The 15,801-nt window shown below is 42.0% G+C and overlaps 1 protein-coding gene across 4 annotated transcripts in view; it reads right to left on the reverse strand.

Moving 5' to 3' along the window:
• The window catches only part of RAPGEF4 (Rap guanine nucleotide exchange factor 4), a 175,305-nt gene that overhangs the window by 57,336 nt on the left and 102,168 nt on the right, over positions 1-15,801 (reverse strand). For 3 of the 4 annotated variants that reach the window (XM_064162704.1, XM_064162731.1, XM_064162724.1), the window contains 4 exons: positions 5,343-5,396; positions 4,946-5,052; positions 3,429-3,550; positions 1,565-1,748 (listed from right to left, as the gene is read on the reverse strand). In XM_064162704.1, coding sequence (XP_064018774.1) covers positions 1,565-1,748; positions 3,429-3,550; positions 4,946-5,052; positions 5,343-5,396 — 467 coding nt within the window. The remainder of the gene's footprint in view (positions 1-1,564; positions 1,749-3,428; positions 3,551-4,945; positions 5,053-5,342; positions 5,397-15,801) is intronic. The other variant, XM_064162713.1, reaches the window with a different exon arrangement.

A 15,801-nucleotide genomic window follows, 5' to 3' on the forward strand; every position in this document is an offset into this window, starting at 1 on the left:
GATAACCTCAAGGGGCAATTCTGCAACAGCCATCCTGCTCAGTCAGCCTGAGACAGGAAAGATAGCATAGAGGTGCAGGGTCACAGCACGTAGCACTGCTCACAATATCCTGATGACTAGTGTCTGCTCAAGGATGCAAGAAGCTCTCTGACTCCTCATCCAGAGTGGACTGGGGGAGGAAACACCTCATTTCCCTGATGCCATAAGGGTTGTTTGGAAGCACCATGCTCCCAGCCTGGTTTGTCTATGCATTTTGTATGACTAGGACTGAGTGCTCCTAGATTGTGCTTGACTAAACTTCTAGTAAACAGAGGAAAGAGAATTTATACTTTTAAAACTGTTACTGCATGACAGCCTTACTTGTTTTCATTAGCACAATTACCTAATGACACTTCTTGAAATTCAATGGTTTTAGCAAGTTCTGGGAAAAGTGTCAACTAAATGATCCAAACAGGCAACACAGGCAAGAATGAAGCAGGGAAAGGGTACGAATGGAAACAGAACAGAAGCACTAAGTGGCTAAGTGGATTAAAAGCATTTTTAGTATAAAAAATGTTCTCATTCTGTAGGCAGGGCCTAATCCTATCCCATAGCAAATACAAACTTTGCTAATAGCCTCAAAGGAACAGGATCCTGCTTTGTGTACTTACCTTTCTTGAACTGAACCTTACAAGTAAATCTTCAGTGAAGATGACCTTAAGTAATTCATTATTCTTGGTGCACTCAATTAGCAGTAAAATATGTCTTCAGTGGCCCCTAAATACTACCTGCATAATGAAGAGGTTGTCTTCAATGGAGGGTCAAACAGAGTTTATACTGGTTGCTTTGAAGTCACTATAAAGCTGTCTGTAAAAAAGGCCTTTAGCACAGTTTCCAGTGTGACCAGAATCTATTGCTGAAAGGATGGTTAGCCAGCTGATGCATGAGAGGACGTGATCTGATAGCTATGAAAAGCTTCAGGCAGACATTCACTGTGGCCTAGGTATAGAAAGCTTTTATTGATTTTGTAACAAAAAGAATGCATAAATTAACCCAGAGAGCCACACCTCACACCTTGCTAGCAAACTACAACTGCCCAAGTCCAGTCTATCTTCATTCAATAAACTTCTACCAAGGATGAATCTAATTAACAGCTGCCACTGACAACTGTAATTGGAAGGTACCTGCTGTGCTGACATCCTACCACTATACTCACTCACAATAAGTGAAGGTAGCATAGTTAATTGAATCAAATGTCTACACAGAAAGTGTTAACAGAGCAGGACTCTATTATCTGTAACTTACTTTTGGGGAAACTCCGAAATGAAATAAAAATGTATAATAAAGCATCTTCCTCAAAGTAAGTATAAAGGCATTTGTGGCCTTTGATGGTTATTCCCAACACACAGTTCAACTTACAAGCATTAATAAGGACTAAAAAGGACTCAAAAACTTTAGAGGTTAAACAAATTGGCATTGAAGTGAAATAATTGACCAAAGGATGCCTGATAATAAATGTAGATCCCTCTTCTTTGCATACCACGAGAAAGGCTTCTGTATATTATTAACCCTTTAATCTACTTACGGTTTTCTGAGAATCATCCTCATGTGAGCATCTGGCCCAATCTGAGAGAGAAGCAGCATAGTGTCCTGCAGCTCCTCATCACACTCCTTTTTCTCTTCCTCGGTTGGCAAAGGGGCATCTTCACGCTCATCGTCCAAAAAGCGATAGAATAAGTATTTGTCTTGGAAGTAGTGTTCCTGATCCACTGAAAAGAACACACATAGCAAGCATTAAGCTCTCCTTCTCAAAGTTAATCTTGTAGAAATCTGTGTAGCATTTTGTACATTGCAGACAAATGAGGAAGGATAAGAAAGCTACAGAGAAACTGCAAGAGTATGAACCACCTTTTTCAAAGTGCCAGCTCATTACCTTACATGGTTTACTACTGAGTAGTGGTAAGCTGGATTCTTTGACAAGTTTCAGAGCAGTGTGAGATGAGTGGATTTAGACTGAATGCCAGGAACCAGTCCTTTACCATGAGGGTGGTGGAACACTGGAACAGGATGCCCAGGGAGGCAGTTGAGGCCCTAGCCCTGGAGATATTCAAGGTCAGGCTCAACAAGGCTCTGGGCAACCTGATCTAGTGGAAGATGTCGCTGCTGACTGCAGGGGTGGGTTGAACTGAGTGACCTTTGGAGGTCCTTTCCAACCTAAACCATTCTATACTAGCACCTTATGTAGTTCAGAGTACACATTGAAATTGTATACTACCAATACCTTCCACAAAGCTGTTATGTGTGCTTTGCCTGTCTATGGTTGGGTGTCTGCTTTTGTTCTGACTGTTCTTACTGTTTCAAAACATTCATTTAAAGAAACAATTCACACTGGAGAAATTATTACATTATGAAGAGGTGTCTTTTATCCCTTGCCTCACATGTTTCAGGCAGGTATAAAAGATTACAATAGCAACTAAACTCTTTCTGATGTGCCAGAAATATACACCACCAAGATGTAATTCCAGGGGCAGGTTCCTTGACATGTGTCCTGGCAGAAGACATTGATGGAAAGACTACCAAGAGAAGACTTCTAAAGAGAGACTATGACATCGAGGACAAAGTCTTGGCCTTCCAAGCAAGACAGAGTGATGTGTAGAGCTAGATGCTGTGATGGATGCAGCTTGCAATAGCTTGCCCTGAGAGTTCAACAAAATATTTGGCAGAATTAGGGTTAGAGCCCTTAGTGTAAGGAAGTGGTGGAAATCATCTGTCTTCTCAGCATGGAAATTTCTCCCTAGTATATGGAAAGCACAACAGAGGATAAATGGCAGTGTGCTGTAATAGAGCTGCTCTTTTGAACTTAATAAAACCATATATGCAAAGCTTCAGATATGAATACTGCTTTAGAAAGCTACTCTTTTGAGAGCTATAATAATCTGTTACCAAGTATATCCTGCCAAATAGAAACTGAAAGTCAAGGTAAAATACAGTCAGAAAATTAACATAAAATCCCAGACCTCTACACTAGAATATTTGGAGTGCTCAACTTGGGAACCATTCCAAAAACACGGAAATGCATTCCAAAATGATGGATCTAAGCAAACACAAACGCTCACGTTCACTTCCAAACGTTGCAAATCTCTTATATAGATCAGTTTGTGTGAGGCAATGCATCTCCTGGGTTTGGCCTGAGTGCTATCCAGCTTTTCCAATGTAAGCACCAGCCAGTGCACTGCTAAGTATACCTGGAGTTATCATTATAAATTTTTAATTTACTTTTCAGCATTCTCGTAAGTTCAAAAGGTGTATTGGTAGCAAGATTCCTGTAATACTGTCTGCACGTCACACTTGCACTTAATGAATGGAGAGGCTGCTCTGTAGCATCTCTTTTTCACTTAGATTACACATTAACTATCTTTTAGTCAGGATGTTGATTTTCTCTATCTTACCATGGTTGAGAACACCTTCTTCCAGCAATACTTGCCACATGCCAACAGCTTGAGTTCGTGAATGGACACAAGGACTTTGCTGGATCATCCAGTCAACTAGCTCAGTCCCCACACAGCACTGCCTGAAGAATAAATAAATTGATAGAAATTAAAAGTGAGCTAGCCAAGAGAGAGACTACACTCTTAAACTCTATATAATCCTATTCATCTCTCCCTACAGAAGACACAATATCACTATCTGTATGGGTGTGCATGAAATATCAGGGAGTGTTTATTTTGCGAGGATCACCTCAGCAGCAACACATATTTTGGGAAATGCAAAGTTCAGAGGATCACAGTGAGCTCTTACCACCTGGTACAAAATCTGTTGCACCAGTTGCACTAACCTTCAACCTAGATTTCAAAGAAGCCTGCTCTACATACCATAGGATTCTCATGGCTCCCCATTTCATGCATCACTTTCTGCGACCAAGGAAAATTGATCATACTGAAACTGCTGGAACTTAGCTTAAATAACACTTCCATTCAGAATTCCATTTTGATGATAAAACTTTCCCTTTCCTGGATCCAATCCAAATTTTGGCATTTCGTGTTTAAAACCCCCAATGACAGAACAGTAAGAGTCTTTTGGAGATTTCTACAAGATAAAATGGTGCAGTTACTTGGACCAGCATCGGTCTCTATTCATCATGTGTGCTCTTTTGTTCTTCTACAACAACGAGCACTATCACATCATGATATATTCTCAGATCACAAGCTTCAAATACCTTGCATCCTTTAAAATACATTTTGGACTGAAATATGGTAAATTAATGCACTTATCTTAAAAAGCAGATAAGCAACATATTGATCTACTACTTAAAAAAAATATACTCAGGATACTTAAACCCAATTTTAATTTAAATATGTGCTGAATAATGCACTAGGTATTTGATTTCTGCGTCAGACACTAAAAAAATGATTGTTGCTTCAGCCAATGGTCGATAGAACCTGACTCCTTTAAGTCAGATTCGTATTCTACTAGTGTCAGTTAGCTCACTTCAGTGAGGCAGTGCTGCCACCAGCAGGAAGATGAGAAAGCCTGGCAATGCACTGAAAAAGAATTTAATAGAGCAGAAAATCTACATACGGAATGTTTCTCACCAGGTGGACTTTCAGAACTCCACAGTGAGCAGCACTGCTGTAGCAATCAGCACAGTAACATAATATATTAAAGAACTTTCCTCTTACAAGTTAAAAGGTATATGAACCTTTTAACTTGATATTGCATGGAATATTCCAGTAACTATGCTATTGAATTTGGAAGAGTTTTTGTATATGAATGTTCTGTCCACGGTCATGAGACTCAATTCCCAGTCAAATTACTTCAAAAATGATTTACCAGGCCCATCAAAGACTGTATAACATTCAGACTAAAACAGCAACACAGTAATTTCAGACATGGTAAGGCATAAATCACAAATCAGAGGATGGCAGGCATAAAAATTTATAGAGCTCTATACAATCAGCTCACACACCTGTAAGTCTTGAGATGGTATTTACGATCTCTTATCATGTGAGGGGCTCGGGACAGAATTGTATTCCTCAAAATCTTTCCAGCTCTGAGGATCTTCTCTGAAGGAACCTTGGAGAAAATAAAAAAGACCAAGACACAGAGAACTGAAGCTTTCCACAAAGTCTGTATTGCTTTTGGCAAATCAAAACACAAGTTCTCTTTCCTTTAAATTAAAACTCCTCGCACAGACAATTCATTTTGCAGACCAATGTAATACATATTTGGGATTCTCTATCTCACATACTTAGTACATCTAACAAAAAGCATCACTTCAGCTGATACACATCACACTGATGGAAACAGGAGTTATTTTCATTTCTTTGGTGGCCTGGCTCTACAGCACACCTATGTCCTATTACCTGTGAAATGGTTTTAGTAGGACGATGTGGGATGTGAGGTTCAATAAGAGGCGTCTGGAAAAAAAAATGAAAGGTTGAGCAGTAAAGTAAAATAAAGGCTAAAAAAAAAGAACAAAGAAGCTGTAAAAACAAACGATGTGTAAGTCTAAGCTCTGCCCAGGGGATGTGACCAGAAAAGGCTCTTTGATGATGCCCTAAAGACAAACTTGGCTCTTAATTAAAACAGTGATGTGATGTGTGAAGATGAATAACAAATTCACATTAAAACATTCCAAAGTACTAATGAAGTGTGCAGTGGCCAAACATCACACCAGATCTAAGGCTATGCAGGCATAGATAGCTCTTCTGCTTGCTGCACTTGACCCACAGCGAGCACAACAGCATTCCTCCATGTACGGCTGCCTCTGCTATTCAGTCCCTCAGTACAGAAATTCTCTCCCCCTTTTAGACCCTTTTACTATTCAAAGGCAGGACAGACAGGTTGGAAGCATAATGAAACACATGCCACGAACTGTTGTGTTGTCAGGTATTGGTTTTCTTAAGTTGGGCATCTGTGCATTAGCTCCCACGAGTTTTAATGGCATGACAAAGTCCTTGTAGTAATCAAATAGTGCTAAGAGCTACAAATGCACCAGAAGACTATAGGTCAACTGGCAAGGGGAAAATGAGGACAGCACATGACAGAAATCAATAAAGGTAAGATAATCCTAATAGAGAAATCTGTTTATGGAAAACAATGCAGATGGATTTTCATTTCTACTTATACCTTACGAGAAGTCTGAGAAAAAGCAAATCAATGCAATTAAATTGGGATTTCTGATTTTTCTCATTAATAAAGACTCATTTAAAGCCACAAACATCTCAGTCCCACCAGAAGGGCATTTGAATGTCCCTCAGTATTTCTTGGTTTCTGGAGCTGCGTGTAGCATGCCTTAGTCTAAATCTGCACTTAGAGCATGCTAATAATAGCCAGAAGCTTTTGAAAGATGCATCTAATGCAAACAAAGCCACTGAATAACAGTTTCAAACAGACACACAAATAAACAATGAAGTCAGAGATATCACTCTCGGTACTAATCATTTTTGCTTATATTTTCTTTTTAAAGGACTCCAGGTCCACATCAATTTCAATACGACTGAAGGTAAATATATATTTAAATGGTTGGTTAAATAGGCAGCAAAGTAATTATGAAGAATATTTTTAAATTCTACATTCTGAAAAGTGTTTGGGTTTTTTTTAAATCAATAAAACACAACCTACCTAGCTTGCAGATTTTAACTCTAGTTAGGAATATACTTCAAAGGAGAGGTAAAATGTGTTTAAGACAAAAAAAAAAAGTAAGAGACTTTTACAGGAATAGATTAGTGAAAATGAATGTGTATTTTCATTCTTTAGAGTTTCCATTAAGCTGCCACAAAAATGCATACAACTATGGGTGAAAAAAAAATATTAATATGGATGAAGATTTGTCAATAATTCTTCCATCCTAATGGAAACAGAATAAAAGAGAGCATTTAGAAGAAATCTGACTCAGTCAAAAAGTACAGAACAAAAAAACAAGGTGAAAGCTAAGGCACAGCACAACAATCTGCAGAAAGCAGCAGGAAGGCTTCTTCACCTACATTTGATCCTGACCAACACAGAAAGATCAGTTGCAGACAGAATATAACTTGGGTGAAGGTGATCGTGAAATGATCCAGTGTCAGAACTTTACAGAAGGGAGTTAGAACATCAAAGTAGAAACAATGGACTAGGAAGAAAATCTTCCATAAAACCAAAATACTGACAGCTGCATTCCTGAAGCAGTTCAGGGAGGAGCAAGTGAAAGGTAAAAAGATATTAAAGAGAGCTAGTAATTACTTAATGAAGCAATACTAACCACACATACAATACGTAACAGCACAGAGCCAGAAGGCATAGTAAAGAGGCAGTTTAAAGAAAAGAGCTCTGCACTGAAACACAAAAAGAAAATGCACAGAAAGGAGAAAGTAGGTGGTTTACAAAAGGCAAGTACAAAACCTCAAATTTAATAATGAAGGGTAGAATTAGAAAAGGGGAAAAATGAGAGAGGTCTGCCAAGAAACATCAAGAGGTACAAAAAAATACTCCATGAAAACATTGTTAATAAAACACAGAAAGTAAAAAGTGTTGATCTACTGTTCAACAGAGGAAAATCTACTGACAGATAATTCAAGAAGGCAGAAGCAGTTTATTTTTTGTGTCTGTATGCATTGGAAAGAGCAGTGGCAGAGAGAAGGCTAACATGCTAAGAAGCAGACTGACAGGACTTAAATCTCAGCATGAAAGCAAAAGAATAGATGAGAAAATATTAGATAAGATAGCTATTTTCAGATTGGCTGGATTGGTAGAATTTAATGGAGGAAACTTGTAAGAGCTTCAAGAAATGGTACTGTGTGCAGTTCTGGAGCCCCCAACACAAGAAGAACATGGAACTGTTAGAACAAGTCCAGAGGAGGGCCATGAAGATGATCAGAAGGCTGAAGCATCTCTGCTACGAGGACAGGCTACAAGAGTTGCAGCTCTTCAGCATGGAGAAGAGAAAGCTTCGAGGATACCTTGCAGTGGCCTTCCAGTATCTGAAGGGGACCTACAGGGAGGCTAGAGAGGGACTATTGACAAGGTCTTGTAGAATCATAGAATCAACCAGGTTGGAAGAGACCTCCAAGATCAGTCAGTCCAACCTAGTACCCAGCCCTAACCAGTCAACTAGACCATGGCACCAAGTGCCTCAGCCAGGCTTTTCTTGAACACCTCCAGGGACCTCCACCACCTCTGTGGGCAGCCCATTCCAATGCCAATCACTCTCTCTGGCAAGAACTTCCTCCTAACATCCAGCCTATACTTCCCCTGGCACAACTTGAGACTGTGTCCCCTCGTTCTGTTGTTAGTTGTCTGGGAGAAGAGACCACCCCCCACCTGGCTACAACTTCCCTTCAGGTAGTTGTAATGACAGGACAAGGGGCAATGGGTTTAAACTTGAAGAGGGGAGATTCAAACTAGATGTTAGGAAGAAGTTCTTTACAGTGAGGGTGTTGAGACACTGGAACAGGTTGCCCAGGGAATCTGTAGATGCTCCCTCCCTGGAGGTGTTCAAGGTCAGTTTGGATGAGGACTTGAGCGACCTGTTCTAGTGGGAGGTGTCCCTGCCTATGGCAGGGGGTTGGAACTGGATGATCCTTGAGGTCCTTTCCAATCTAAATCATTCTACCATTCTATAAATTCAGATGGCTGCAGCTATCTCAGAACTGTCAGCATCCACCCCAGAACCACTGCAGTCACTTCCAAGAAATCCTGGGGACTAAGTAAGGCATCAGAAGATGGAACTATGGGAGAAGATGAAAAACTAAAACATGGCAGCTTAACTTGTTTTCCTAGAAAAAGTCCATTTATAAACACCTGGGAAAGAACAGGCTGAAAAATCACAGGTGTCACATGAAGTATCTAGATTAACACACCCTGGCACACGATCTAACTCCTTCACATGACTGTAGCAACACTGATAGATTAGGGGAAAAAACAGTAGGTTTTTCAACCCTTTCTAAGACTTTGGTGCTTTCTCATAAGATACTCTATTCTGCAGAAGGCAGATTAAATTCTTACAAAATAGGTGCAAAATCAGTTGGAAAAGGATATTTTGAAAACAATTACTAGCAAAGTGTGATGGTTTGGGTATTACCTGCCCCCCCCCCCCCCCCACTCTTGTGAAATTACCCAGACTAGACTCAGCTGAGCTGGAACTTAAGAATGAAGCTGTATTTACACCTCAGCACAATACACAAGCAGATATACACAAGTACATACAGTTACATACAAATTAAAAGTAACACAGAAACACAATACCCCTCCCAGAAACAATCGGTCCCCAGAAGTGTTGCAACACAGCACTACCACCTCGAGCTTCAGCTATGTCATGCCCACTTCCAACTAGGACACACAGAGATTCTGCAATCTGCTGCTGATCCTCCCTGAACGAGAGAAGGTGCATATAAGCCCTCACATAACTTCAGTAAGTTTGCAGGTGCCACTATAAACTGGGAGGGAATGTTTACCTTCCTGAGGATAGGAAGGCTCTACACAGGGACTTGGACAGGCTGGATCAATGAGCTATAGCCTGCTGTATGAGACTCAACAAGGTCAAGTGCCTTGTCCTCCACTTGTGTCACAACAACCCTATGCAATGCTACAGGCTTGGGAAAGAGTGGCTGGAGAGCTGCCCAGTAGAAAACAACCTCAGGGTGCTGGTTGACAGACAGCTTTCAATACAAGCCAGCACTGTGCTCAGGTGGTCAAGAAGGCCTGTATCAGGAATAGTGTGGCCAGCAGGAGTAGAGAAGTGATTGTGCCCCTGTACTAAACACTGGTGAGGCCATACCTTGAGTACTGTGTTCAGTTTTGGGTCTCTCACTACAACAAGGACACTGAGTTGCTCGAGAGTGCCCAGAGGAGGGCAATAGAGCTGGTGAAGGATATAGAGCACAAGTCTTATGAGGAGTGGCTGAGGGAACTGGAGTCAGCTAGTTTGGAGAAAAGGAGGCTGAAAGGAAACCTTGCACTCTACAATTACCTGAAAGGAGGTTGTATGGTGGATGTCAGTCTCTACTCCCTTGTAGCAAGTCATACAATGAGAGGAAATGGCCTAAATGGCATCAAGTTGCATGTAGAGAGGTTTAGACTGAATATTAGAAGAAACTCAAAGGGTTATCAAACACTGGAATAAACTCCCCAGGATCATCCCCAGAGGTGTTTAAAAGACACACAAAGATGTGCTGTTAAGGGTCATGGGTTTGCATCAGACTTGGCAGAGTTAGGCAATTGTTTGACTCTATGATCTCAAAGGTCTTTTCCAGTGGAAATATGATTCCATGATTCCCTATGACTCTGGAAGGTAGAGAAGGGGAAGCTGCAGGTGTAGTAGGGGAAGCAGAAAAATGGTGATTAAAGTGGCTTTCAGCACAAACATCACAGAACCATAGAATCAACCAGGTTGGAGGAGACCTCCAAGATCATCCAGTCCAACCTAGAACCCAGCCCTGGCCAATCAACTAGACCATGGCACTAAGTCCCTCAGCCAGGCTTTGCTTGAACACCTTCAGGGACAGTGACTCCACCACCTCCCTGGGCAGCCCATTCCAATGGCAAATCACTCTCTCTGTGAGAGTGATTTGCCTAACTTAGTAAATGTATGAGTTTACATATGTGCCATACAACCAAATCCTTCACAAAGCCAATCACAAAGTCCCTATTTAAATTGGGGTGAAGCAAGAAAAGTAAAAAAAATTGCCCTCTATTCCTTTGAATCTTCAAATATTTATGCATGAGAGCAATACCATAGTTTTAAATGAGACTATTCATGTGTGTGATTTATGCACACATCTCATCTCTGCAGAAATGGGCCTTCAATTACAAACTATAGGGCAAGGGCTGCCTTTATTTCTGTACTTTTTACATCACTGAGCAAGCCATATGCAAACAAATAAATAACACAATGAACAGCAATAACAGAGAACTAACATGAGGTCTGTATCTGTCAAGTTACTTGATTCAGATAAATAAAATCCCTGAATGTCTCTGTAAGAATATTTTTTTTCTATTCCCTTGTTAAATAGCTGTCAAAGGATTTCTTTTTCTGAGCCTTTACATACAAAAGGATGCTGTCGATCTAGAATCAAATGGTGGAGACCTAACTTACTCCTCTCAAATGTTAACTTAGGAAACCTATATTGCAAAGGACTAAGATGAGATAAAACCAAACTCAAAGAAGCATGTTTTTCCCATGGCCTCAGAGTAGCTCATCTCTGAACACAGAACAAGGTTAAGTATTTTTTGAGTTAAACGTGGCATGTGAGGTTACCAGGGTGATCAGATGAACCTGTGCACTACTGTTGATCCCTTTATTTCCAGCTAGGGCATGGAAAGGAGCCACAAGTGACATCTTTTCCTGCTGGCTGGCAGGGGATCCAGAAGAAACAAAGGACAAAAGCTGCACAAGTCAAAAGGTGACAGCAGAAAGAGGCACATTGCTGGGAGGCCTGTTTGTTTTACATACTCAGTATTTACTGCTGTTGGTTGTGTAGGGCCTAAGTCCAAATCCCACTAAAGTCACTTGGAAATCTCTCATTGGCTAAATGAGTTTTGAGTCAGGCCCAAGGCATTTGATTCTTCTAAGTGTATTCCAGGAAGCAGAGGATCTTTAGCTCTTACTGTTTCCAAATGACTCCTGATGACTTCTCACGACTGCCATTAATGACTACTGTGCTTGAATATCCATGTATACACCTGAAAGGCTGACAGTGCCCCACCTGGTTCACATGAGGAAATAAAACATAGGAAGTACATCCTCACAGTATTTGTGGAAGTATAGCCAGTCAGCAACACAAAACTAAATCCCCAAAATTTCCCACAGTCCTCCCACACATCTCCCCCTTCTGTTCTTCTGATCCTTTCGCATCCTTCTTTCATCCTGAAAGAGCTCAGTTACATCACAAATGTGTCAGAATCATAGAATCAACCAGGTTGGAAGAGACCTCCAAGGACATCCAGTCCAACCTAGCACCCAGCCCTCTCCAGTCATCTAGACCATGGCACTAAGTGCCTCAGCCAGGCTTTTCTGAAACACCTCCAGGGATGGCAACTCTACCACCTCCAATGGCAATCACTCTGGGAAGAACTTCCTCCTAACATCCAGACTAGATCTCTCCCACCACACCTTGAGACTGAGTCCCCTTGCTCTGTTGCTGCTTGCCTGGGAGAAGAGACCAACCCCCACACCTGGCTACAACCACCCTACAGGTAGTAGTAGACAGCAATGAGGTCACTCCTGAGCCTCCTCTTATCCAGGCTAAACACCCCCAGCTCCCTCAGCCTCTCCTCACAGGGCTGTGTTCCAGGCCTCTCACCAGCTCTGTTGCCCTTCTCTGGACACATTCCAGTATCTCAACATCTCTCTTGAATTGAGGAGCCCAGAACTGGACACAGCACTCAAGGTGTGGCCTGATCAGTGTTGAACACAGGGGAAGAATAACCTCCCTTGTCCTACTGGCCACACTGCTCCTGATCCAGGCCAGGATGCCATTGGCTCTCTTGGCCACCTGGGCACACTGCTGGCTCATGTTCAGCTACTATCTATCAGTACCCCCAGGTACCTTTCTGCCTGGCTGCTCTCCAGCCACTCTGCCTCCAGCCTGTAGCTCTGCTTGGGGTTGTTGTGGCCAAAGTGCAGAACTCTGCACTTGGCCTTGTTAAATCTCATCCCATTAGCCTCTGGCACCCATCCAGCCTGTCAAGGTCCCTCTACAGGGAGGAAGTTCTTCACACAGAGAGTGATTTGCCATTGGAATGGGCTGCCCAAGAAAGTGGTGGAGTTGCCACCCTTGGAGGTGTTCAAGGAAAAAATGGATGAGGCACTCAGTGCCATGGTCTAGTTGACTGGATAGGACTGGGTGATAGGTTGGACTGGATGATCTCAGAGGTCTCTTCCAGCCTGCTTGATTCTACCCAAACCAAGCACGTGAGCCTAGTAGAAACTGTCAGAACCATTGGTTAAGACAGCCTGATTTTACTATTTTTTTCTGCCTGCACACCTTGCCCAAATCACGTAATCACACTGTGTTTCATTTCCCCTTCTTGAGGAGAGGAATACTAATAATGTCTATCTTTGTAAAACCCTTTGAATGCTGACAGCAAATGGGCTACTATCACAATACTCAGAGTAATGACGACTGTTTTAAAAACCTTTATTCTTTAATACAAAGTGAAGACTAAACTGTATTTGAAAATATATCCTCAAATTGCTTTTCTTGGGTAATCTACATGTATTACTAGCATCAACAGGAAAATGTGTCCCTTTAAATTCCCAAATACAATCAGTGCAGTGAATTTATTTCAGAAAGTTAAATTGAAATTGCATTATTAACACTTCTACAGTGTTTCTTTGACAAACTGTAAATGTCTGTCCTTTTAACACAAAATGATTCAGCCATTACCAAAAATGATACTTCGCTGTGAATGTCAAAGGGAAAAAGAATATTGAAACAGACTATGACCACTGCACAAAACCCCCTAGAACATGGCTAATAATGTCTTATTTTCCTGTCATTTTTCTACTTCCCTGCTACAATGAAACAGCTGCTATAACTACACTGCATGCTTTGAATAAAATGTCAGAAAATGCTAACTCTGCTGTGAGCATTCCTCATATTCTGATAGAGGTGTGACTATGGCTGGCATAAGCAATTTTAAGCCAGGTTTTTTTTTTCAGCTATAAAAGAATAAGGCTGCTTTTTTTCATATGTATTGTCTCTCATAAGAATTCATAGAATCAACCAGGCTGGAAGAGACCTCCAAGATCATCCACTCCAATCCAGCACCCAGCCCTACCCAATTAACTAGACCATGGCACTAAGTGCCTCAGCCAGGCTTTGCTTGAACACCTCCAGGGACAGCGACTCCACCACCTCCCTGGGCAGCCCATTCCAATGCCAGTCACTCCCTATGGCAACAACTTCCTCCCAACATCCAGCCTAGACCTCCTCCCAGCATAACTTGAGACTGTGTCCCCTTGCTCTGTTGCTGCTTGCCTGGGAGAAGAGACCAACCCCCAGCTGGCTACAGCCTCACTTCAGATACTTGTAGACAGCAATGAGGTCACCCCTGAGTCTCCTCTTCAGGCTAAACACCCCCAGCTCCCTCAGCCTCTCCTCACAGGGCTGTGTTCCAGGCATCTCACCATTCTCTGGACACATTCCAGTATCTCAACATCTCTCCTGAATTGAGGAGCCCAGAACTGGTCATAGCATTCACAGTGTGGCTTGAGCAGGGCTGAGTACAGGGGAAGAATAACCTCCCTTGTCCTACTGGCCACACTGTTCCTGATACAGACCAGGATGCCATTGGCTCTCTTGGCCACCTGGGCACACTGCTGGCTCATCTTCAGCTACTATCTACCAGCACCCCCAGGTCCCTTTCTTCCTGGATGCTCTCCAGCCACTCTGTCCCCAGCCTGTAGTGCTGCTTGGGGTTGTTGTGGCCAAAGTGTAGAACCCTGCACTTGGCCTTATTAAATCTCATCCCGTTGGTCTCTGCCCATCCAGCCTGTCAAGGTCCCTCTGCAGGGCTCTCCTACCCTCCAACGGATCAACACCTGCTCCTAGCTTGGTATCCTTTACTTGTTTCTTAGTTATCTGTGGTTTTAATGGCTATGTTTACCTGAGCTTGTTTACTTCTTGAGAAACGAAATATAGAGGAAACAAAAAAGTACAATAAATGTTGGGCAGAAAAGTTACTGCTTTCAAGATTTGCCTTTCACCTATCACACAGGTACACAGCAACTATTCAAATGGCAAACTGAAGGGAAAGGAAAGATAATTAGCTTCTGGAGGACTTAGTTCACTTCTGTTTCTGACTTCTGCACACAGGACTCCCCTATGCTTTGATTACACTCAGATGCCAGAACTGCCCTCTAAGGATTAGGTGATGACATTATAGATGAAACTGTTTTATGCCCAAAACTGGATGGAGTGTGAATTAGAAGGTGAAATTGTGAATCTACTAAAACCAATGACAAGACTTTTGACTTTAGTATAATAAAAATGCCACTCAAGTAAGCCAAGCACTACTGTCTCCTAGGTGACAGCAGTTTATGTATTATGTAACCTCAACTCTGAGTACTCCAACTTCTCTGTCTGTAAAATGGGGACAACAGAATATATTAACATTTCAGACAAGTGACAAGAACAAGGAACTGAAACACTGATGAATGCTGCAACTGAAATCCTGAGAATCTTAGTGTCTACAAAGCCATTCTGAGTATTTTGTAATGATCCTTAATGCAGAAAGGGAAAGTCATTACAGTGAGACAGGGCTAGACAGCAGCAAAGGTGATGCAGCCTGAATTACCTGGGGAGGTCAGCAACAAGGTAAAGCCTCTGTCTAGGTGGGAAGAGAAGTTAATTTAAATCCATTTTGTGGTTTTTTTTGGTGATTCCATGTTCCTTCTCCAAGTCCAGGACAGTGCATTGTGTGAATGTACAAGAAATGAGAAACACTCAGCGCATCTGACTCTTATTCCAACTGCCTTATCTATTTCACAGAATCACAGAATGGCAGGGGCTGGAAGGGACATCAAAAGATCACCCAGTCCAACCCCCCCTGCCAGAGCAGGATCACCTATATCAGATCACATAGGAATGTGTGCAGGCAGGTTGTGAATATCTCCAGAGAGGGAGACTCTGCAACCCCTCTGGGCAGCCTGTTCCAGTGTTCTGTCACCCTCACAGTGAAAAAAATCCTCCTCATGTTTACATGAAACATCCTATGCCTCAACTTCCACCCACTGCCCCTTGTCCTGTCATCAGGCATCACCAAGCAGAGCCTGACTCCATCCTCCTGGCACTCACCCTTTACGTATTTATAAACATTGATGAGGTCACCTCTCAGTCT

Source organism: Pogoniulus pusillus, chromosome 2 (assembly GCF_015220805.1).
Source record: "Pogoniulus pusillus isolate bPogPus1 chromosome 2, bPogPus1.pri, whole genome shotgun sequence".
Taxonomy (NCBI): domain Eukaryota; kingdom Metazoa; phylum Chordata; class Aves; order Piciformes; family Lybiidae; genus Pogoniulus; species Pogoniulus pusillus.